At 37.0% G+C, this 24,868-nt stretch overlaps 1 protein-coding gene across 4 annotated transcripts in view; it reads left to right on the top strand.

Annotated features, from left to right (window-relative positions):
• The window catches only part of FAM120B (family with sequence similarity 120 member B), a gene marked incomplete at its 5' end in the record, with an annotated part of 54,536 nt that overhangs the window by 23,585 nt on the left and 6,083 nt on the right, over nt 1–24,868 (top strand). For all 4 annotated transcript variants that reach the window (XM_082305777.1, XM_082305779.1, XM_082305780.1 and 1 more), the window contains 4 exons: nt 1,688–1,780; nt 19,246–19,452; nt 22,910–23,018; nt 24,290–24,403. In XM_082305777.1, coding sequence (XP_082161903.1) covers nt 1,688–1,780; nt 19,246–19,452; nt 22,910–23,018; nt 24,290–24,403 — 523 coding nt within the window. The remainder of the gene's footprint in view (nt 1–1,687; nt 1,781–19,245; nt 19,453–22,909; nt 23,019–24,289; nt 24,404–24,868) is intronic.

The raw sequence follows: 24,868 nt of genomic DNA, 5'->3' as shown, positions 1-24,868 counted from the left end.
TGCTCTGTTGGGGGCATTTCCTTGCTGTTGTACTTGCAAGCAATCTTTGACTTACTTTTCTTAGGACAAAATTATGCAAGTATTAAGAATTGTTTTGTAGATGAAAGTTACTTTTTCTGTTACTGCAGTGTATAAAATGTGCAGCTTTAGTAAACATCTCTTGTTGCCATCTACACAAAGGTGACACCTGACTTGAAATACAGGGTAGAGTAGGGCCATTATCAGATCTTAGCAGCCAGGTGCAGTTAATGAATACCAAGGAGCATTTTGAAAGCTTAAAACTTTTCTGATGCCCCTCACATTCTTGTGCTTTATGCAAGTTTTAACAAAGTCATAGAAGGCAAAGTATTTTACAGTGGGATAAGCAGAAAGGCCTGATTTAAAAAGAAAAAAAAATTCTTCATAGTGGTTCAATAATTTTTATCTTGAGGAGGAAAGAATGGATTACTCCTCCGAAGCAAATGAATGAATGAAGTAATTATAGATGGCTTCTTAGTGTTTTTTTTTCTTTTTCTATTGGTTTACATCAATACTTTTTTTGTTAATTTTTCTCTCCATTTTTTTTGTCACTTCTTGATTTTTAATAGGCTTAATAGAAACAGATTGAAATGGGATATACACAACATTCCCTGAAAATCAAGCTGTTACAAGAAAGGCAATGCAGAGTTTTAGGCAGCTTTTTAACTGTACTGTAAACCCACAATGCACATTACCACATTTTGCAAGAGAAACTTTCCCTCGAGTTCCAATTGATAAAGCATTGTAATGCTTTATGGATCTCACTTAGAGCCCTCTTTATAGCCTCAACATTTGTAACAGATATTTGGTCTTGGTGCACATGTATAACCTATAGTGTTCTTATAAGAGGAAGCAAGTGATCAGAACTGGACTGGTACTGTCAGGGAATCAGCCCAGCTGGTCTAGAGGCACTGTCTTTCTCTTGAGGTGGCCATGTGCCTCTATAGAATCTCAGAATACTTTTTCACAACAGTAAATGCCTCCATTATCCCTTATCTGATAGAAGTATTAGAGTGAACGTCTACATGACTTTAGAATTTTCCTTTATGTTTGCCCACTTGAACATTTTACGTTTAGTTTTCGTATAGTTTTGAGTTCTTCCCACTTCAATATGTAGCCTAAAAAACTAAAAGAATCCAAATATGTTTTGTTAAATCCTGAAGTTTAGCTTAAAGTAGGTAATTGAAATATTTTAGATTATTTTTAAAGTTTCCAACAGATAACGGCATAAGCATTTGAAAGAAATCCTAATGGTCATCAGATCTGTGGCTCATTGAGGTGTTTTTTATTCTGGGTCTTGATTATAAAGCAATTTAAAAAAAAAAAAAATCTCATGGTTTTACTATGCTTAGTGTTATGGAGATGAAGAAATTTCCTGTTATTAAGAAACTCCAAGGGAAGACGAGAAGGGAATACATAAAGGGTGGGCATTTTGTTTGGTGTGTGGAAATCCACATATATACATTATACACGGGTGTTGGGGTATGCTCTTCATTCAAGTTGTGAAAGTAAGTATTTTGTTGTCTTGAAGTAGACAATGCATTCATGGTGCTCGTAACTTCATGAGGTCATTGATTTAAGTTTGATGTGCTTAAGCAAGAGAAGCCAATTTTCAGAAAGTTGCTCTTCAGAGCCTTCAGATAATGTGTTATTTTTTCATCTGTTTTAGGTCAGTAGCCTCTCTCTGGAGGACCTAAATGCATTTTTGGCACTCATTCTCTGCCTCAAAGGGAAGTCAGCTGCTCAACTGGCAGGTTTGCAGGTATGGACTGGGATAATTGAGTAACATAAAATATTCATGGTAATTTTGGGATAGATAGTTTTGCGGAAAAGTCTTCTGCATCCATTTTTTTCAGATACAGGAACCGAGGGTCCTGGTAAATATGTAGGCTTTTAATGTGCTACAGTTCATGTGAATACTTACATTTGTTAATCACATAAAAAAAATAGAATAGAAAGGACATTTTCTAGTGGTTGCAGTCCTAGGGGTGAGTGCATTAGTCTCAGGTTTCTTCCTGACTTGGCTTCCAGACTTCCAGCTGATGGAAAATTTGTAATGGTGAATCCTGTCTTGCAACATTGCTTCATTCTTTTTTCCTGAGGAGGATACTGTTTTGAGATATAAGTTGTATGAAAATCACTACATTAAATAAAGTTTGGTATTACTACTTGTGAGAGAACATAAACGTAATATAAACCGAACCAGAAAAAATGTCTTGGTACCTAATGTGGCCTACTGTAGTGAAGACCTTTTGGATCACTCTATCCTGTAATTATTCAGGAGTCCTTTTTAAAATTTTTATATACTCTGTGCAAATCTGGTTTTCTCCTTCCTGTCTTCTTGAATCCACATGTGGAAAAGCAGGTTCCTAGATAGTTATTACAGTGAAACCATCTAAATAGTTCTTCTTGCATATCTAATTATACAAGAGTATTTTCAATCTCTTAGCATGAGGTTGTATTCAAAGTATTAGCTGTGTACAGCACAGACTGCACATGTCAATGGCTATTTGAATTGTGGGTTTACTTAAAAGTAAGGGGGAAAGGGTTAGAAATGGTTGGAACCTTAACGTATCTTTAGTCTGAAAATCTTACTTATATTTCCAATAAATCCTCTGTTACTTTGAACAGTCCATGTTAGAATTTTAAAAGTACTTTTTTCTGATAGCAAGGTAAATCAACCACTCATGTTATTATCCATTGGTTTCTAGTGCATGGGGACCAAAATAACAAAACTGGTGTGATTCCAATTTCATTATTTGATTCATTATAACAGATAAAGTCCAGCCTCCTATCAATTTTTTCCGAATTCAACACAAATTTGTTTTGCAGCTGATGAAGTGTTAGATCTGTGTAACAAAAAGGAAGCAATGAGATGAAGGCAATATGGAAAACGGCAAAAATGTAGGATTTATTTCTGTCGAAGACGTTATTCCACATAGTGTTGCACTTAACATTGACAGTATCATTATTTTATCAAATCTGTTGTGGCAGTCATACAGTAAAAGCATAAAGGAAGCCAAGCATAAGCAGGGAGTGTCAAAACAATTCGTTTATAGGTGCACTTACAGGTACTATTATGTAAGTTTCTAAAATGCTTGGAAGTTTATTCTGTTTGAATTAGATGTCTTTGTGTGGTATATTTGTGTTGTGGTTCTATGAAATTATAAATCTGCGTGTTGCATCCAAACACGTAATATTAATCAATGCATACTACTTAGCAGCAATCATTCTACTACTTAGCAGCAATCATTCTACTAATTCAAAGCTGTTCATAAAATTTTGTAAGTTTCTCACAAAGCTTATGGCAGACCAGATATTGTCTGCTCTTCCACTGTTGACATAAAAATACATGAAACATGAAGCTGGTCTTACGCTGTATCATGTATCTACTCTATGAAGCGGACAGTATGTTGTTGGAACTGGCTTGTGTGTGCTATTGGCAAGTACTTTCCAAAGTTAGATCATTCTGCTGCTTATGTAAGCACTTCATGCACTGACACATAATGCCTTCTGCTGTGCTAAAAAACAACAAAAGATTCTTATAATGCAGTTGAAATTTTTGTATCAGGCTATTTTGTAGAGCATTTCCTTGTCTTAGTCTATTGAAATTTGCAGTAGGGCCGTTGGTAGTAGTTTGAGCGAGAATAAATCCCTCTGAAGAGAATAGTGAGGAAAGATTTTGGCCTGTTTCCCTTCTGAGGTTGTGAATAGGTGAATAACAGTTTCAAAACTTTCCCCTGTTGCCTTCAAATTAACCTCCCTTCCTGTGTTTTGATGACCTGGATCTCCCAGTGGAAAATAGTTGCTGTTTCTTAGCTTATTATGTATCTCTGACTTGTCAAGCTATATCAAGAGAGGATGTTATGTTGCATTAATTGTCATAAAAATCCTTTTTTTTCTTCATATATAAGCCACCTGTAATTTTGTGGTAGCACCAAGACCAATTTGAAGATTCGTATGAGGTTAATCTCACTTCACGGGAAGAGTAAAAAATGGTCTGTTTCTTGTTTCTGTGCTTCTGAAATGTGATGCGTAGATGAACTTAATAATGTCCTGTGAATTTTCTCTTGGAAGGACAGGAGAGTAAACTAACAGAATATCTTACATAAATATCCTAAAAATAATGATCAATAAAGCAAGCTTTCTGAGCATTGTAAGTCAAGCATCTCATTTTCAAGATTCCATCTCAGAATAGCTTAAACTGTTTTTACTCATTACTATGTTTATTTAGTAGTTTTACAAAATTGAGCTATGCTGTTATTTTAATAGTTAGTAAGTAGGCTATCAGTAGATATTTAACAGCTTAATTTTCTAGGTATCTTGTGTTTAAAACTGAAGGATCCAAGTGTAATGAATTACACTAGCACGCAGCTAATTAATATATGGGTTTTATAGTAGGAAGACAGAGGAATAGAGTTTAATCTGTTTACCATACTTTTTCTTCTCCACTGAGAAGTTAAACGTGATCCCTAGAAACAACTTAATAACAGAGCTTTCAAGGAAGCTGTGTTAAACTTAGTCAGCATCTGCAAAATTTTATGAAAATGTTTGCTCATTTGCAATTTTGGACTTAACACTATATTATAATTTTAAATGTAGAAAAAAATGTTTACTCCTTGTAAACAGTTCTGTGAAGAATACTGATTTGATAAAGAAAAAGAATTGCTCTGTTTCTGCAAAAGAGTCCATTAGCAAATATGTTTTAGCAGAAGAAAACGTAACTTCCACTGTGAAGTATGAGAGAAAAATGTAAATAAACCCTGCTCTTCTGATAGGATGAAGAGAACTTTTCAGCCTTCACTTTCAAATCTACTTTCTGATATGCTATCCGTATTTCATACTTAATGAGATCCATAAACCCACAAATTTATGAAACAGAAATGTCCATGGTTTGAATAAAGTAGGTTAAAGCCATAAAAAAAATAGTTTATCTCATGCTGAAAGCAAGCAGGCTGTAGACATATAACTAAAATGCGCATTAAATAGTTACTTTCTGAGAATAACATAATGTTTATACATGAAGAGTTGATTATTTTTCAGGATCGATGGTTTCAAAATACCAAAATGTGCATGCGAGAGACAAGAGATTTTATACATTCTTTTTTCTCATAATTTTTTTCTAGTTTCCTTGTGCCCCCCTTATATGGTAGATTAACATTCTGCTTTGCCCAAACCTCCCGTAGAGCTTATACATAAGGTCAGAATTAAATTTTGGACCCCAGGTTGCCTATTTCCCTTCTTTCTATTTTAATCTGGTGTGTGGTTTTGGCAAAAAGCCCAGAGAGCCATCAGTCTAACTTTGAGGCCATCACGGAGAAAAAGAGGCACCAGCAGTTATGCTTGCAGTCTTGTTTCTTATATTGCACTGGCCGTGGTTGTTTACAAGTGCAATTATGGATCATCTTTCACCTGTAATGCATGTAAAATACTGCCCAAACGGGAGAGGCCATAATGACTCATAAACACAAATACATTTTTTCTAAGTTTTCTCTAAGTATGTGAATATATGAAAAATTTGTGTCGAAGGTGTAAAGTTGTGAATCACATCTTTTCTGAAAGTTGTGGCCAAAGGTGAGATGGGAAAATTTGGTTAAAAAGGAAATACACCTGGAAATTAGTAGATGAAATTTGGGTCCTGTTAAATGCTTTTAAAAAGTGAAATGTATCTCAGAAAATATGAACTCGAAGTTAGTAGCAGATGTATGGGTGGACATACACATCACTGCTGGAATTTAGGGCATTTGCAAGCTCTTTATAGCTTTGCCATAAAATATCCAGTTATGCTAGAATATCTGCTTTGGACTAATTACATCTTTTGTGCCACCCGTAAAAGGAACAGTTTGGCTGTGTTTGAGGTATAAGAAAGTCAAGCACTGAAGTGTATTCCTTCAATTTTCCAAGTGCTTTCAGTTATTACTGATTCAAGTATTACTGATTTTAGTATTACTGACTTCAGTATTACTGATACAAAATAAGCGTGGTCATTTTAGATCTTAAATGATAAGCTCCAGAGAGTCTTTGCAATTTGATTGCAAATGAACTTTCACAAAATGCATATTAAGTATTACTTAATTACCTTTTGGAATAATAATAAAAAAATACTCAGCGAACTATTTAATTAGTCTGACAGGCAGAAGTAGCTTTAGCAAGAATTGTAGTTGTGTGGAGCCTTCGAATATTTTCCGTTGTACAGTCATGGAAGCAGAGTTAGCTTGGTAATAGTATTATACCAATATTACATAAGATATTTTTTTCCTGAATATTTTCCTGAGGGATACTTAGCCACATGCATGCAAAAAAGCAGTATGTTTTAGAGCACTGTGTCGGTATCTTGGTTAGGGTCCTGCAAATTTCAGAAGGATGTTGCTAAATCTATTCTGTATTTTTAAACTCAGTATTCTTTCTCCCTTGCCATGCGGACAGAAAAGCATAAATAATACCCAGATTCTGAACATTCCAGAATTTCAATCTTCTGACCTATTTGGCAAGCCAAGCTACGTTTGTCAACACCATTAGATGTCATACTTCTCAGACAGACTCTGAACAGGCTTTATGAGCTATCTGTATTTTTCAAAATACAATTGTTTAAAAAAAAAAAAAAAAAATCATTTCTCCCCCAGGGAGTGTATGTTTATTGTGCCTGTGTGACTGTTTCCTAATAAATAGTTGCTTGAAGTCTAATTGGATTGAGGAAAACATAAAATACAAGTACGAATATTGTAAAGATCTCAAAGATAAACCTCTCTTACATACTTAGGACTTGCTTCTGTGATGTATGTTGGTATTAACTGAAGTGGAATTTGAGTGCATTCCTAAATGCTTTACTGAATCGAGGCTTTATATTCCCACAAAATTTGCATCTGTCAAAAGTGTTTTTAAAATGATAGGTGAGATTGTAATTGGCAGGGGATGGGGAATGGGGGGGATAGAGGTGGTTTACCGATCTTGGCATTGCTTCCCAGCCCATTCTCTCATCTGCGGTCTTCAGGTTTTCTCAGTGTTCTGGGCTAATCTGGAACAAAAGTCAGCAAGGTTCTGTTCAGCCTCAGAAGTATAACTTTCTTCTCATTTCCTCAAGATAGTCTTAAATGGACTACTCCAAATAGAAACAGTTTAAGTATTCCAGCAGCTAAATTGGTTTTGGTTTAAAACACTAAAAAAAAAATTACATGATTAATCAAGAGAAAGTTGCATCAAATGAACCTGCTTATATTAAATCTGTATATTAACGCTGAATGTATTCAGACTTCCATACCCTGCTTTTCTCTTTATAACTGTGTTTTGGCCTCCTGGGCCTGCATGCCTAGTTCAGTACCGCAGAACCTATTTGTTTTCTCTAATGACTTTGAAGTGGTGGGTATGGCTCCCCCATTCTGTTGCTGAGAGTGAAGTATTACATTTGCATGGATCAAGCATTAGTGCAAATGCAGCTAATCTCAGGAGCTGAAGTTAGTCACTGTTGACGGTATTTTTTGAAAGTCCCATCTCTAAATCTGTTGCTATTTTTATAAGCATCTTTTGAAGCTCTGAAGAAATGCAAGTTTTCTTGGTCCTCTTGCATGGACAACTGGCTCTACCTTTCTTTGCTGCTGTTGGTTCATAAATGTATTTAAAAAAAAAAAAACTTTCTTAGGTTAACATATTCAACCTCCAGATAAGATTGCTGTTCTGCCCTGCTTCCCCCCCCCCCCATTTTCTTCATTACCAAATTGGGTATATTTATTAGTATTATTAGAGTCTGTTTCCCTGAACATTTTGTACATTTGACATAAGCTCAAGTATGAGAATTTAGATAACTGTGTGAATTCTCTTGTGTGTCTCTGGCACCAATACAAACCCCAGCATGACTAGATCAGCTCTCCTACCTTCTGAGAAAAATGCATTCATTTAGTTGGACGCAGCTTGCTTACAGAGAAAATCTTGAGCAAGATTTTGAGCAAGGGCCTTAAACTAGAGGATTCATACTCCTTTTCATGGAAGACAGTCTTTCATTTTTCTCCATAATTGTACGAGTCTGCTTTTCTGCGAGTTTTCCCGTTAACTCCCATGTAGCTTATTAGCAAGGTTTCAACAGCAAGGAAATAGGAGCAATGTTTCAGTTATAAATTGCTTTTAAGCTTTATATAGCATAAAGAATTTTTCATGATGTTTAAGGTAAAAGACAAAATTACTGTTAATTTTTAATCCATGCTCAATAGTACTGCAGAAGGTGAAATGTAGTTATTGGTAGTGAGAGTAATAAACCTCTCCCAAAATATTAAGGAAACTGACAGCTTTGAAAAAGTCAGAGATAACTTATTACAGAGAGGGAAGAAAATAATTTCTAGTATCAGTTGACATTTTCCTGCCAAGCTTGTGTTGGTCAAAGTGTACATTTACTCATGAGATAAATAGTTTTCACTTCCTTGCATATCGTATGTTTAGAAAGGACGAGCAGTACTCGAGGGCTGGAGGTGGTGTTTGCATGGCGTAGGTGGGGCTGCTCTCCATTGCCTTTAAGGGCTGACCTGTGTCCCCACAGGGCAGGTGACGTGCGGGGCTGGAGCCGAGGAGGGAAGGGAGCGTGCCGTCAGGAAGCGGTGGCACGCGTGCACCTGCCTGTCATCTGCTCAGGCCTGCCTGCACCTGCCTGCGTGCCCCTGTCACGCCTGAGCAGGACTGCAAGCTGCACATCTGTCTAGGCTTTCCCTGGAGGGGCAGATGGCTACGTGTAACTTTGGAGAAGCAAAAATGTTTTCTGAAATGACCTAGTGAGCCATTTATAGGTGGATGGAGCAAGAAGATAAAGCAAGCCATTAGGCATATGGTTACAGTGCTTTGTGGGATGTACTGGAATTTTTCAAAGTACTGTAGGAGAAATGTTCATCTTGCAGAAATCGGAAACAGCCAGGCTAACCAAGAACTGATTTGTTCCCTTTCTTTTCAAGTGTATTCTTGATTGACATTGTCATTGTCCAGGGGTTAAAAGTCAAGACAGTGTCCAGTTCCTATCTGTTGCTTCCTCTATGACTTTGGTCAAATTGTTCAGTTCTTTCTCGTATTTTAATTCTTACTTGTAACACTCATGCTCAATAATAGAAGTTCTTTAGCCAGAACAACTGTATGAATGTGTATTTTTGAGATATTCTTAACATTAATATTGATGTTGCATGTATATTCTTCTCCCCTTCACCTTTTATTTTGGGATTATTTCATTTGACGTTCGCTGAACAATAGCTGAGATGTGGTTAAAGGAGCTTTTTATAAAGAAATGGAGCTGCATTAAGAGAAAAGCGATACATGTACATTATAACATCCCTTACCGGCATTATATCTTAGCACCTCAAGACATCGTCACTCATTAAGACAATTCTCTCCCAGTGTTATAAGTGAGGAATCAACACACAGGGACAATGAACACCAGATGTGTAAAGGTGGTTGTGTGTTACCTCCAAACAAAATTAGTGATTTATGGGGAGACTTAGTTAATTGTTTAGGAATCTAATCAGCGTGTCTAGTGTCACACCAGCACTAGCAGGAAGCATATGCACATTAACTAAAAAGGTATCTTATATTCAGCTAGGTTGCTGTATATTCCCCTGATAGATTTAAAAGAAGAGACATTCGATTCCTTGCCAAATAGGAAAACATGTATGTATTGGTTTTAGCAAGGGCAATTAATGCATACCTAACTATCATTTCCTATTTAGCAATAGTTTTCTATTTACTTTCTGTGTATAGGATACAGAAATACATCTTGGCAGAAAATCTTTCTATCTTAGGACTGAAGTTCCATAAGTTCCTACTAAAGTCAATGAGAGTATTACTACTGAATTTAATAAAAGCAGAGCTATGCTAGTACACTTTTGAAAAACCATGCCTCAATCTGCTCAGTGTTGTTTACATTTTAGCAAAATTATACAATTGTACGTTGTATATGTACACTGAGGCTTCAATACAACAGAGGCGTACTTCAGTCTAGCAACAGTGGCAAGTAATATTTTTCAGTTATAGAGGGCTAAAGGTGTAATGGTTCTGCAGGAAGTTTATTTTGGCACAGCACCTTGTGCCAAAGAAAATAGGTACCTTTTGTTAAAATGGCTGTGGATCTGTTCCTGAGGCTGGAATGTCAGTGAATACTTATTTCATCAGCAAAGCACCTGCAGAATCCAATGCTGGCTGAAGTGCTGAGATCCCAAAGTTTGGTTTATTACAGAGCACGCATTTTCTTTTAAACAGCATTCTTCTCCATGTTAAGTACACCTTTAAAAATGGCCAAGTTACTCTCACATAAACTGTTTCCCTATTTATATTCAATTTGCTCTGACATGGTGCTGATCCAAGAGAGATGTAGAATATTACATGTAAGTAATGTTATTTTCTTTAACACCTTTATTTGTAGTCAGTTTTTTAATAGCTCAGAAGACCGTCTTTATGCAACAGCTGTATGCACCAAACAAGCATTCTCTAATTTCACTGTATGCATTCATCTAGGCTACAGCATGGGGCTGATGTTCTTGTGCCAAAAGGTAATAACTTTCAAGCCATGTATGGCAGTTTTCCATTCCAAAATAAATAAGTGTTCTGGAAGTGGATACTCTATTGCAGCTTAATTACACATCAGTTCCTAGTATCTCGAACATACCTGATCACAGGTTGCAGGTTGGCAGTTCCTTTCATAGGTCATCTGAGGTACTGCTGTGTTGATTCGTGGTTTGATTTGTCTCGGACCTCGGGATTGTCGTGAAATAGAAGCAGACCAGTTCTTTTCTTCCTCAACCTGTGGACTTAACACCTTGAAAATTCCTTAGCCAGAACTGTTTACCTTGGACCATATCACTTCAAAAGGTGAACCGTAGTATCAACAATCTTATTGTGCAGCTGCTTCGCAATACAAAGAAACCCTAGGAGGAAAAAAAACCCCAACAAAACCTATATTGCACTGGCAAACGGTATTTGTTCTCCTGGAATTCTGTATACTAACCATCCTGGTTCAGTGACAGTTTTATTTGAAGAGCTTATATACCAGACATGACATTAGTAACAGTTGTCATAATGTTTCTGGAAGCTGCAGAGCTTCAGACATAATGAATTTTGCCTAATCTAATTCTGCTGAAGTTCACTGGTCATTCTTTTGGTTTCAGTGGGAAATAGATCAGGCCCTTAAAAAGTATATACTCAAAACAGCTTAAGAGAGGGAATGGTTAGGACATTAGGACAATTAAATAGATCTTGAACATCTACTCTGACTCTGGGAAGAAGAAAAACAAAACTAATTTTTAAGTTTGGCTAATTAAGCCTTGGACAGTTTTAGCAGTGAACTCCCACCTATCAAAATTTCTTTGTAGTCACTATGATGTCTTAATCCACGGCAACAGTTTCACAGTATGCTGCGAAAAATGTCCAGAAGACAGGCCACCAGACAGCAGCGCACTGAGCAGCTGCACGCCTAACCAGCTATCATTTGCCGATATAGTCTGCGGCTGTGAAAGGACACACTGCATTAGCAGAGGTAGCCAAGCACGCTCTGCTGAGTAGTTGTGTTGGTGATGGAACTTTACTCCTGCAACTTTGTTCTATGGACCAGCCCTATGATTAAACACAGGGAAAGGCCTGGGGTAAGGTGTGGATAAGGGCTTTAGATCAGGAGTATGGTCAAGATGCAGGCAGTGGCAAATGAAGCCCCTCATTTTAAAGATTTTGGTAAAGGAGCAAGTCACTGTAGAGTAGAATACAGAAATACGTAGTGAGTGTCAGAAAGTAAGGGAGTGGAAAAAGTTTGATCTTTGAAGGCTTACAATGGAAAGTTACGGGAACTACGAGAGGGAAGTGATCTTTTGTATGTTTTTTAAATTTTTCTCTGTGTCCTCTAATAACTTTTGAATATGTTGGCTAATTTTAGCCACATTTGACAGAGATGTAGGAGTCTTTGAGAGAAATAAGTTACTGCCGATTGTTTTAAATAGACAGCTGGGGAGAAGGGAAAGGCACTCTCAATTGCCCAACAGAAGGAAGCTATAAAGTGACATCACATTATTAGGGCATCCATGTGAGAGGGAGACATTGCTACAGGCATGGGAAAAAATTTCAAATCATTACTGAACCATTTCAGGTGCCAGTGATACCGCACACAGAGGAGCCCATCAGTTCCTGGTGCAGACGTACCAGGAGTCTGTCAGCAGTTTGTCCCCCATCAGGGACTAACGTTATTAGTTGCAAGGCAGATGGAGCTACCAATACTGCCCCTTCTCATAATTCCACAACATTTAACTAACATATGGGGGGGGAAAAAAAAAGGAATGAAAATGTGATCATAAGAGTTTTCAGAGTCACAAACAAATAAAATATATTTTGCTACCAAATAAATCCAGTATTATCTATATGAGGGAAAGGTGAGGAGGTTCAAAGATAAGTCACCAAAAACATGAGCACGTATGTAAGATGGTAAAAATTAAAATCCTAGTGAATCCATTAACTTTTATAGAAAGGATGTGGCTGCTGGCTGGGCTACAGTCAGATGGTTAGCCTGATGATGATCACTCAAAATTGGTGGGAATGTTCTGTAAATGTCACATGTATTATGGACTGTCATTAGCCCAGTAATGATTTAGATCAGAGTCGAGCAGTTGTGGCTGGAATAAGAAAAGTAATGTTATTTTAATCTTTTTTGCAGGTGCTAGCGTGCTGTCCATTACATAACTGTGTACGAATAAGCTGAAGGGACTAAACCTTTTAACTGGTGATATTAATCATCACAGAAATGTCATTTATGCTGGGTTTTGTTGTAGATATGATTAAGAGCTCTGATAAAGGCTGATATTTTGGAAAATTAAACAAGAAATGAGAAGAAATCTTTTTGGAACTGAAGGAGATTTTTATCTGGTTGCAGATTGGTTAGCAGTAGTACTTTTGTGTTATTATTTGTAGGGTGCTTAAAGGTAAAAGAAATTTTTAAGCTTTTTTTAGGTGGACTCCATTGGAGTTTTTGCTTTAATGTAAATAACAGTGTTGTTCCACAGAGAAGTATCATTTTACATCAAACTCCTGATAAAACCCAGTAAATAAACTTTCCTCAACATATAAACACTAAACAATTGGGTTGTTTACTGCTAAATATTTACTGTGAAGCCTTAGAAGTGTTTAAAAACTGGTTTTTCTAGTTTCTGTTGCAGCAGATGCCCTTATAGGATCTCATTTTCCTTTGCACACACCTTGTTTAAGCAGGAAGAGCTTAATTTAAGCCGTAATCTTTTATCAGAATAAACCTTAGTTGTGTTTTCAAAATACTGGTGCTCCTCTCACCCCTCAGTTTGACAGGTCGAGGAAGCAGGTGATGTACTACTCTCCCAGCAGCCTGTTGCTTAAGGCTGACTGATGCCAAGGAAATGTACTGTTTTACCAACCCATCTGTGTAGGATAACACTCCTTAAATTTACCACCGTTGCACCAGTTCGGGTTATCTTTGCTCAAGAACAGAGCATATAGGTCCAACGCACAGGGGTTTCAGCATCTTTTGACAGCTCACACCGGGAATTTATACTAATGGCTGAAGGCAGGAAGATCTGGAATTCAAGAAAGGACTCTGTCTTTTGGTTGAAAGAATTTGTTTAGTGATACTTTCCATTTCAGAGAGTTTAACTTTAGTGGAGTTGTCATCAGTTGACAGTTCATCTCTTTATATTTGGAACACAATGTGCCTTACCTCTCCCAGGCAAAGCTAAGCCTTACTGTTTTAATGACAAGTTCCCAAGATAGGATCTACCTGCTGCCCTTATTGCTCAAGCATTGCCTATGGTTAAATATTTGATCATTTAAGATACAGGTGGGTTTGGGGCAGGTAACGTAAGAAGTAGTATACTGACTGAGTTCAAATGTATCTAAAAAGAACCGGTTAAACTAGGAAAGTACTCAGATTTTGATCACTGCTACTTGAATTCCAGCAGTTTATTGCTTGGGTCAAATTTCATTGATTTTTAATTATTGTTCTTCAATTGATTAATTTTAACTAGAAATTAGCAAATACTAACCTGTCGCGAGTGTTGTGTTTTCCTTTTTATAACAGAAACAGGTATGTTCTTGGGGGGGGGGGGGTGAATGTCTTATGTAATTTTTAAGTTATTTCTTTTTAAATTTATATTTCAAAATGTTAGCCATAGTCATATCTTCTGTATTCAGCTCAACCACAGGAAGAAGGCAACAGATTAGGAAAAAAATTAAATGCATAAGAACAACCTTAACCTAAGTAAAAATTATTAATACAAATTTTTTTCATTGAAAAAGCATGTCCCCAGAATGTTGTTGAAAATCCTACTAAAGGAACCCATTTGTAAATGAAGTGTAGTATTTAGTGCGTTGAGATACAGATGACATGTAAAGTAGCGCAAGTAAAGAATTGTCAAATTATTATCATATCTTTACCTTTCTCCTTGGTTTCTAGAAACAAAGATAGTGAGGCAGCTTTGCCAGTGGGTATGGTTCTGGCCTTCATTTGTGTCTGCTGACATCTGGCATGTTCAGATACTTGCCCTCACATTTCAAGTGCGATAGAAGCTATTCATCCTTTTAACAGAATTTGAACCCTCTAAATTCCATAGAGTAGGGTGGAGTTGTGGGGTTTTTTAGTATGTTCCTGAAAATAGGTTGTGCAGCTTTCAAAGTGCAGAGGATAAAGTTCACGCCTCTATCAAAAAATTGAATCCACAAAGAGGCCTCAGAGGACTAGTAGTATTTCTTTAAAACATAAAGGTATTTTTGCATCCTGATTATTTATTTATTATTATTTAATTAGATATAATTTGAACTGGAAATTTGCATTTCATATACAAGACCTATGTATTTTACTTCCTGTAAATAAAAACTCTTCAGCAGGATATACAGTCTCGGGGTCTAGATTTGCAAACTGCTCCTGTGCGCACACTTTCCTTCTTGCAAAGCCTCTTTCTGTAGTTAATGAGGATGCACACGAGCACAGAGATCAGCCTGAACTTGTGGTCCACAGGCTAAAGCCCTGTGTTTCTAGAGCAGAAAAAGGCATGATATGAGGTAAGTCTATGATGATGGCTTCTAGCAAAGACATTTCTAAAATTGTTAGAAAAAAACATTATACATTAGTGGTGTGGGTGCTGTAGCACTTCTCTTGCTCTTTTCAAGCGGGCTTACCCAGTTCAACTCAGGCCTTCTAAGCACGATGTCAGTAACCTCTGCTGCAATGATATTAGAGGACTGTGAACTTCGAGTTCTCTTCTCAGTCTTCAGTTAATGTTGGCAAATAAGAAAAGTAATCTTTTTCCCCAAACGCTGAGAGGGTGGGGAGCTGCTGTTGGTAGGAGCAGCAGCAGGGGCACGGCGCAGGCAGCTGGTGCAGGAGGAGCAGTTCTCACGCACTCCCTGGCGCTCTCACACAAATGTCATCAGCTGGTGGTAGGAGTAGCAGCAGCAGGATCACAGGGGTGTATCTCACATGATTCACTGGGGTCCTGAGTTTATAAAAATAGTAAAAGGAACAGACACAGTTTCCAATAAGAAGTAATCTCTAGGGTGTAATGCCCTGGAAAGCAAGCCTTCTTTTCTTTTGGAATTTTCCACTTCTCATCATGACGTCTTTGCATTGCAGACACCAAGCAGTTGTGAGCATTCCCATGGCAAAGTAAGTCTGTGGTTTGCCATGTGCACAGGCTCATTGTTATAGACTCACTGTGCTTTCATTTTCTTTGTTTTTCATTGCCAGACATGGAAAATAGAAACTACTCTTTAATGAATGTATTTCCTGTCTTATTAAAATAAAGAAATCACTGTTGATAGTTCTTGCCTTGGTCTTGCCAATATTGATTTCCATTAAAAAAACAAGTCTTACCTGATATTGACCCCTCCCCAATACTTTAGTGCTTTAGGAAAGTTCTGGGTTGATACCCCTAGACAGTGGAGTCTTCTACCTGTAAAACCTGTCACCAGCAACATTATTTTGTCTTTTTAGCCAGTATGTCTCAAGTGTAGTTGAAAAGAGCACAGCTAGGGTTGTATTGGTGGCTCAGACTTCATGCTCACTTAAGCAGAAGTAACAATTAGCATCAATGACAGCACTACACTGATCTCCAGCTTGAGACAGCACTCTAAGTCCTCTTCTGTATTTTACTATTTTGTGCATCACCATCAAAAGCAAAATTTCTCAAATTCTCGTTTAGATGCTTGCTCTGCAAATATGTATGCATTTGTTTTGCACTAATTTGAATAACGTCGCTGAAGAAAGTTGGGTTAATCACATATTTGTGTTGTGTCTATGCTTAGAGTTTTCAGAATAAAATAAAGATATAAAAGCTGTATTTTAAGATTTCTGGCCCAGATGGCATCCAGCATCCACATATAGCATTAGTAATCTGTTCTAACAGCTGGTTTACGTCCTTGGTACCAGTGGGATTAAAAAGGACAGTAAAAGCATCTTTATCAATAAATGACAAAAAGGTATGAATTAATAGTCATATAGTACACAGCCGTTAAATTAGAAGATGGGAAATTGCTTGCTGCAGATGACAGCATTTACTCTGTTCTTTTCAGCAGCTTAAATACTTGTTTTCATTATTCTTGATGAAAGTTTGTTTTCAGCAATTAAATCTTTTGACGTTATCAGTACTTACTGATAATTCAGTGACAGAAGATACTGATTTGTATGACAGGGAATTTCAGTCTGGTTTTGTACTGATCTATAATAGAGACTATTGGTGACATAAATCATACTGATATAAATTTGGCCAAGTTTGAGTCAGCTGGTTGGTGTGCTGCTGTCGCTCTTGGCTTCTACTGCTAATTGTAGCTTGACATGTCCATTTTTGTTTTAGCTTAAGAGCAAAACTTTACCACTTGTCAAAGTGCTCTAAAGTATTTTATTGAAATTATTTAAAGTTCAATTTATTGTTGTGTTGAGAACAAGACCGGAGTGCATAAATTATGAAAGAACTCCCTAGCTGGATTAGTTTACAAAAAAAGGGAGTTCTCAGGATTCCCAGCAGTTCTTACTCTTTGTACTTCCCGCTCATAAAGTCTTACTTTGTGATCACAAGCCAATTGGATTCCATTTTAAAGCTCATAATGATGTGGACTCATTTCCTTAGCAGGCCTTAAGATTTGATCAGGTGATCAGAAACAATCTGGTTAGTGCAATATAAGAATCTCTCAGCTGCAACATGATAACTGGCTGTGTGCACTCGTACAGTCTGCTTTAGTACAAATAATACTGGTTCACTTAAACCACATTGCTTTTTCAGGAACCTTTCAGCATTGTTAAATGGTTTGCAAAAACCTGCTTTACTTGCCAGAGCAAGAGAGTTATGAGCATGCATGTAGTTACTAGTCTCAGCTGGCAAAATGATAGCTTACATCTGGAGGCAATAACTTTCTGAAACTCAAGAGGCTGATCCTATACTGAAAATACTTTTCTTTTAAAGGAAGGGGAGAAGAAGGTCTCCCTTACTCAAGTATGAAGTGTCACAGTCAGAAGAGGATGGGCCTTTCATTTTCTAAATGACTGCTCAAATTAGCTTGTGTCATCTGCATTTGTCTGGATGTCAGTGGTTGTCTTCAATTTTCTGTATTAGCTGAATTTCAAGTACTGAGTGTCATGCTGGGTCAGTACCCTGGTGGCCAGCTTGATGCCTTTCCAGAAATCACTAGAGGCAGAAGTTCTTCCCAGAGGGCCCTGGGCCACCCTGCCTGGTATCTTTTGCCTACGTCATCATTTCTAGGTCCTCTTTTGCTTTTGTACTGTAGAAAAAACAGCCAGTGGAGGTACACCTCGTATCTTCAAGTTGGCTTAACAGAACCCTACTGCCCCTTGTCTGTGGTTAGGGGGAACCCTATCACAGAAGTCAGTTTCATGTAGTCAAATTATGTAAGAGACTTCAGCTCATTGTATAACAATAAAGAAAAACCTAAGTCCTTGACCAGGTTCTAGCTATATTCTCCAAATTATTTATTGTGTTTGTCTCTTGGAAGAAGCTTTGTAGCTCTGTGTTGCTTGCAAAAGTTTCCTGATTTTGTTACGTGGACCTTAGGGAGGAAAAAGTTCTGATCCATTAGTACAACATTTCGTGTTGTCTGCTATTACTTGTCATTTTTTTAAATAGGGCACTGATGGTGTACGTGCATACCTTTAAGTCTTTTGGGGATCTTTCAAGATATAAGATGTTGTTATTGTTAGTAATAATGGGCCAACCCTTTCCATTGCATTTCAAACAAACAATTCACAGCTCTTCAGGAGCTCAGGCTAAGACAAATTTGAGCCAGATTTTTGTCCTTTCTGTTCTGGACTATTTTGGATGCTATTCCATTCCTGGTATAACTTACACTGTAAGGAAAACTGTATTGTAAGGGTACAACAGCTGCCACGGATTACAGTATTGATGGCCACACAGTTATGAATCCCTCCTGGTCCTGACGGTGACAGACTGCTTCGGTACAGACTGTGGAAAAGGCATTCCCCGCTGAGGAGCTTTGTAGTGTTTACACAATACTTAAAATCACAGTTTTCCCCATATTGGATTCAAGGCTTTTATAGTTTGCTATGCTTTGCCACAGCAGGATGTTAAATTCACCCATCAAGTTTATTTTGGCTGTGAGTTTTAATTGTCTTGTTGAGTTTCTCATTTTGCATTTTCTGGATGTTGTCATACCATTCCAGTATTTCTTCTGGAGACATCCATGTTGAAGTGAAATGATTTGACTTTCAGACTACAGTCAGAGGAAATTTGAGAGTGTTTAAAATAAAAGCCTGGGCACAATACACTTTGTTCTGTCAAATCTTATAATTTAAGTGATCTCTAAGTGCTGTAACATTTCCCGGTTGATCAAACTGTGGAAGGTCAATGGATCACTGTACACATCATTTTATACTCCCAGTTCATGTTTTGCATTCCACTAGCAGAATTCTTTCTGGGGAACTGCTGTTGCTTGAGAAATACTATGGAGAATAGCCATTTATTTTGTCTTTCTGTTTTCGTTTTGAATGTACCTGTCTTAAAAACTTGAGTGAGATGCTGTATTTGTTAAAACAAACTTCACTTCTTTCACTTTATTGAATAAAACTAGATACAGAATCCTTTGATGAATTCTACTGTGCAATAGAGGACCATCATTGTCACAACTTTGGGACTGTTTATCATTTGCTCTGCTATTTGCATGGTTATATGTAACGGTAAGATTGCTTATATTTCCTGATTTGTGAGGCTTACCTTTTTTGTGTGTGTGTGTTAACAGCTTGCACAAGTGGACTCCAGAGGTGTACATCTTGGCGCTGTCTTTGTTCGTGGCCTTACAACTTTGCTCATGGCCAATAGTGCTTGTGGCTTTCCATTCAGAATGGATGATTTGATGCCTTGGGAAGTGTTTGATGGAAAACTTTTTCAAGAAAAATACCAGCAGTCGCACCGAGGTTGCTCTTTGGAAGAGCTTTTGGAAGGCAATGTGAGTAATCGCATCCTCTTAGGCAGTTCTGTATTCTTTGAAAAATGTACCTGTCCATGTTTGTTTGTTGTTTCAATATTCATGTTTACAGTAGTCCCTTTTCTTTGTATTTTTCCTCTCTTCCTTATTCCTTTTTCATCCTCTCTGCCAAAAAAAACTAAGAAGGCAGAAATACTGAGACTATGAAGGAAGCTATAATTTTGCCTTTATTTTTGTTTCCATTACTCAGAAAATAATATACAGAAGTGTCAAAATGGTTGTCAGTTTCAAAAAATGAAAATGCCTGTAATGGTTTTTCTAGTACCAAGATATTAATGAGATCTTTTTCCTGTAAGATTTTAGGCAACATATTAAGAATGTCTTTAAATAAGCGTACTGGGTATGATTTTTGAAGTGTTCAAGAGTGATATTTTTAAAGGTATTAAGGAACCTAAAGTTTGAGATGAAGGTTTGGTGAATTCAAAGACGAACTGGAAATCAGAGGAAGGTATATATCTAGGTATTTTTTTAGGATCTCACCAAGTACTATCCTGTACCTCTAAGTACTTATTTAGTTCTCAGTCCCACTTTTCAGAAGCTGAGGATTTGTACAGTTTGCATGCTACGTTACCAAAATAACAGTATGAATTAAAACCTGTCTGCCCAGGCAAGGGCAGGGAGATATCAGCAGAATCTTGCTGGGCATGGGCCGTATCTGGTGCCTTAGGGTGGCATCATGTCCAGGCTCAGAGGCAGGGTCTGCTGGACTGGGTGCAAGGCTGTATTAATGCACTAGTGAAGCCTCAGACCAGACCTGGCTCGTGCACCACCAGCACAGAATATGTGGAGAGATGCTTGGGTAGATCTGTACTCATCTCTGTAGGTAGCTCTTAAAACCTTCAATTAATGTGTCTCTTTTCAATGTGGAACTGAAAATCCTGTATCATTTAATTACTTCTGAAAATTTTACCTTTGAAATGTTTTTACCTGCTGTTACATATATCAGTTGAGGTTAAAATAAATAAAAGTGATTAAAATCATTCAAAACCAAAAACTTTGTAATCTCATGCATTCGATACCAGTTGTTGTATAATTAATTTTATTTTCTAATGTCCAATTACATACCATCCTGATCTGGAGTGATGAGTGGAACGTGTGTGGGTGGGTGGAATGTATGTGCTTTCAGCATGGAGGAGGAGGATAATCCTTTCCATATGGAATCAATCATATGATTAGGACTATAGCCTCTATCCAAATCCTGTGGTTCCCATTAATTGGTCTGTTGATTTCAGTAGATTTTGGATTGGGCCAGTGGTTCATCCAGTTTTTCATGTAGGACTTTTGCAGAACAATAGAGAGTCTAAAGAATAAACGTGAAAATGTAAAACTATACAGAACTCTGTGAAATTGATACTTCTTTTCCATTTGGGTAGAATTCAGGTTAGTGAATAACTTTTACAATATGTATTTAAATCTGTAGAAAACTTATATTGGCTGAGAGGTATTTTTAAATGTGGTAGGTAGTATGTTTTAGCTAACATTTGAAAATCTTGATGTGATCAGGTTGAAGTTATATTTTAACCTGTCTTAGAAGGAAGGTGCAGGAAGCTGCTTAGATCTCTAGCACAGAGTTGGAAATTTGCTTGATCAACTAAAATATCTAGGTTAGGATTTTTAAGAGCCTGATACTCTAGTTTAAACAAACCCCAGATAAATTGTTCTGTTGTGGGGAAAAATAGTCTAGCCCTGTGAATTTTTAGAGTAGTTGAAATATCTTTTTCTTTTTTAGGTACGATTTTATGGTACATATATGGCAGAGATAGCTCCCAGACTAATAAAATAGCTTTCCATCTTATCAGTTTGAGGCAAGAATCTGGTTTGGGGAGAATTGCCAAGAGATGCCAGTTTAGCTGGGGACACTGGCAAGCCAACAAGCATATGTGATTGGTTTTTCCTATTATTATAAGTTCAACTTTAATAAATAAAACTGGTACTTAGTTCCTGGCAGAGCTTAATGTACCGCTGGAAGCCAAGATCTTTCAGCACTCGTTTGTTAACAATATGCCCTTGAGCACCATAAATCTAATCTGATGATAGTAACGGCATTGTGTTCAGAAAAAAAGGTTATTCTACATGGGATGTTTTGTTATAGAAAAGATAAGTAATAGGAAAACATTACTCCTTTTGGTGTTTGGTGCTTTTCTCCTAAGGTCCCTTCTGTATGATCTGGACAGTTACATTACTTCAGGGAGTTCAGGAGATCTCAGAATCAGTGTTGTTTTGATTATAATGGGCTTAAATACAGTAAATAGCTTTATGAAAATTACAGTAGAAATACAATCTTGGTTAAATATTTACATGTATACCAGAAATTTTGAATATTTTAGGGTTTGCTTCCCACAGATTCTTGTACCAAAAGAAGAAAATGTATAAATTAAATGCAGTTGATATATTTGTGGGCAAGTTTTTGTGTATCTCAGCTCTTTGTAGCCTAGCAGCTGTTGAAGATAAAAAAATTGAAAGCTTCTGATAAGAATCAAAAATAGAGCCATCTTGCTTTTTTAAAAAAAATATGCTAAGTTCATATTATGCCAGTTCTCTGTTTTTCATAACAGTAATCATATTAGTTTGTTTATCCACACAGAAAATTGGATATAATAGTCTCATAAAGCAGTGAGGCAATGATATTATCACTTTATTAGCCTTTTTATTGTGCTTCTCACTAATGAGTATGTTCATGATCAATTTTTTTTAAATTAAAACCAAATTACCTAATGGGGTCAGCATAAGTGATATGTTTTGTCCTTTTCTGATCATGCCTTTCATCTAACCTTCATAAACACATTCTGAATTTATTCTCCCAAGAATACAATAAAAGGTTTTTCCCAGTAATGGGTGTTCTTCACAGATTGTACTCAGTTTGTGTGGAAAAAATAATCTGTGGGTTTTGCTTAAGGCTCTATAAAGAGGTTTGTTAACTCAAAAAATGCGCTAGGAAAGTTCACTGGAGGGCTCAGGGATTCAGACTCTACCTCTAATTTAAGAAACCTCTCTAGTTGCTGCAGTCTTGCCACCTACTGGATTTTTACCTTATCCTGTAATCCTCTCTCCTCCTTCCTGCTCTCCCTCCGCCTTGGTGGTTACAAAAAGGAATTGTCATCCTGTAAAAATCAGTTCAGTTTTATGAAAATCACAAGTTATGCTGTTTCTATAAAATCTGTCTTTTCATAATTCTTTTCATAATTCAGAGGGGAAAATATTCCTTCTGCACCCCTACTCATCCCTCCAAGGATCCACTTTTAATATGAAATGTTTGAACTTTGTTTCCTGAAAAAATGCAAACCAGGTCTACCACCTTCATATATGCATGAGTGTGGCTAAGACAAGTCTTTTAGTTGGTGTGTGTGTGATTGATTTGTGCTACACCTGAAGAGAGAAAAGCAGAACAGTTATTGATTTTTAACCCTATTGTCTGCAGAAGTCTTTGTATACACCCTTCCAGAACCTGAAGTCTTTCATTTGCAAGGCTTGCATGGCGAAGAAAAGAACAATACAGAGCAGACCTAGAGGGAATGGATTTATCACAGGTTGGCATTGTGTTAATTTTCTCAATAGAATCACTATATGAATGAGCTCAATTATCCTTCAACAGCAGCAGCGTTTACATAGGCAGCCCATCAAGCTAAGTAAATTGTAAGGTCTTTCTTCAAGAAACCAAAGGAGAGATCTGAGAAAATATTTCCTGTTTTTAGGAATTCATGTGAATTGTATTACCCAAGTTTGGATAGAATAATATTTCCATCTAGCTACATAGTTAGTGAGATACATGCAGTAAATAAAATATCATTCACTGACAGAAACATCACTGCTATTTACTCAGTGACTGAAGTTATTTTTATAGGAAGAAGTAGATGACTCAGAGTTTTTTTCTTCCTTTCCCTCAGGGGAGCTATTTTAACGTTGATAATTGAAGGTCTGAGTGAGGCATTGAAGAGAGAATACTCCTTATTGGACTGACTGATACAGTTCAAAATATAAGAAAGCTTTTGGGCAACCTGGAGAACAGCTTTATTTTGCCTAAGACCTTGCGCTTTTTTTCCCCAACTTTATGGCTCGGTTTACTAAAGACATTTGTTTTCCCCACCTGATCTGCCTGACTTTCAGGGGAAAAAAAATCTAAAAGGTTTTTAGCATCATACACAGATCAGCCTGAATGTTGAGGCTTTTGAGGCTTCAAAATAATTCACACTGAATCTCAGTGTTTATGCTGGTATTATGTTTATTACCTGCTTAATACCTGGTCAATTACAATGTCTGTGAGGATAAAAATTACCCCTTCAAAATTCCTTGAGCATATTACAACAGACAGCATGATTTTCTGCTAGTTCAGTACTTTGCATTATGTGACAGCAATACCTCTGATGTGGTACTGCACCATACTGGTGCTGGACATTCAAAACTAAGCGTATCTGTTGGTGATTTATGATACCAGACCTTGTTAGCATCTGCTATTGCTTGAGAGCTGTACTTAACCATTTTAATTATGATTTGTGATTCCAATTTGGACAGAGATTTCTGTTTTGTTTTAATGACTTCAGTCTCCAAATCTGTGTCATAAAATTTTGATCTGGTTTCTAAATACACTTGTTAACAGCTTGTAATCATGATGTGCATAGATGGAAATGAGGACAAGAACCATGTTTATTAGGCTGACTTTAGTTTGGAAAAGTCCTAATTGTGCATAAGTATTTTGGCATAAAACTAAGAAATGTTGTTTCCCGAAAAAGAATATGCTGTCTCTCTTTCTTCATTTAATCTTATATACAGTCAGAGTTGCTTAGTAAATACTGTTTTTCAGGAACACAACAAAGAGAATTTAATCCCAGGTCCCAACAAACATACAGAAGTTCTTTTATTCCTCCATATCATAACCAGATGAGGGGGGTCCTATGGAGAAATCCTCAACCACAAGGTAAAAAATATGTGCACGTGTGTGTGTGTGTGTGTGTGTGGAATTATCTCTATCAACAATATAAGAGCTCCGTGTCTATGTGCAGTTTGCATTTGTATGTATACAGTTACCCTGTGGCTACAGCACTCAGTAACAAAACCTCTGCAAGGTGAGGTAGAGTGTAGCATTATAATCTGGAGTCATCTTTTACTCACAATGTTCCGGGAAAAAAGCTTTTATGTGGTATTTAAAATTTCCATGCTTGGTCTCAGCTGAACTGTGTTTAAAATTTTAATAGTACTAAAACAAATTGGCACAGCTGCACAGAAATGTCTGTCTGAAGTCTTTAGCTGCAGATCTTAGTTGATACTTCAACAAAACACTTAAGCATATGAATAAAGTTAAACACATTCTTAGGTGGTTTTCTAGATCAGGGTCTCAGCTTCCAGATCATTGCCTAAGTAATACAAATGCAAGTTCTGTCTT

Source organism: Platalea leucorodia (assembly GCF_965183815.1).
Source record: "Platalea leucorodia genome assembly, chromosome: 3".
Taxonomy (NCBI): domain Eukaryota; kingdom Metazoa; phylum Chordata; class Aves; order Pelecaniformes; family Threskiornithidae; genus Platalea; species Platalea leucorodia.
Note: the sequence above shows the minus strand (reverse complement) of the source record. Positions and strands in the feature narration are given on the sequence as shown.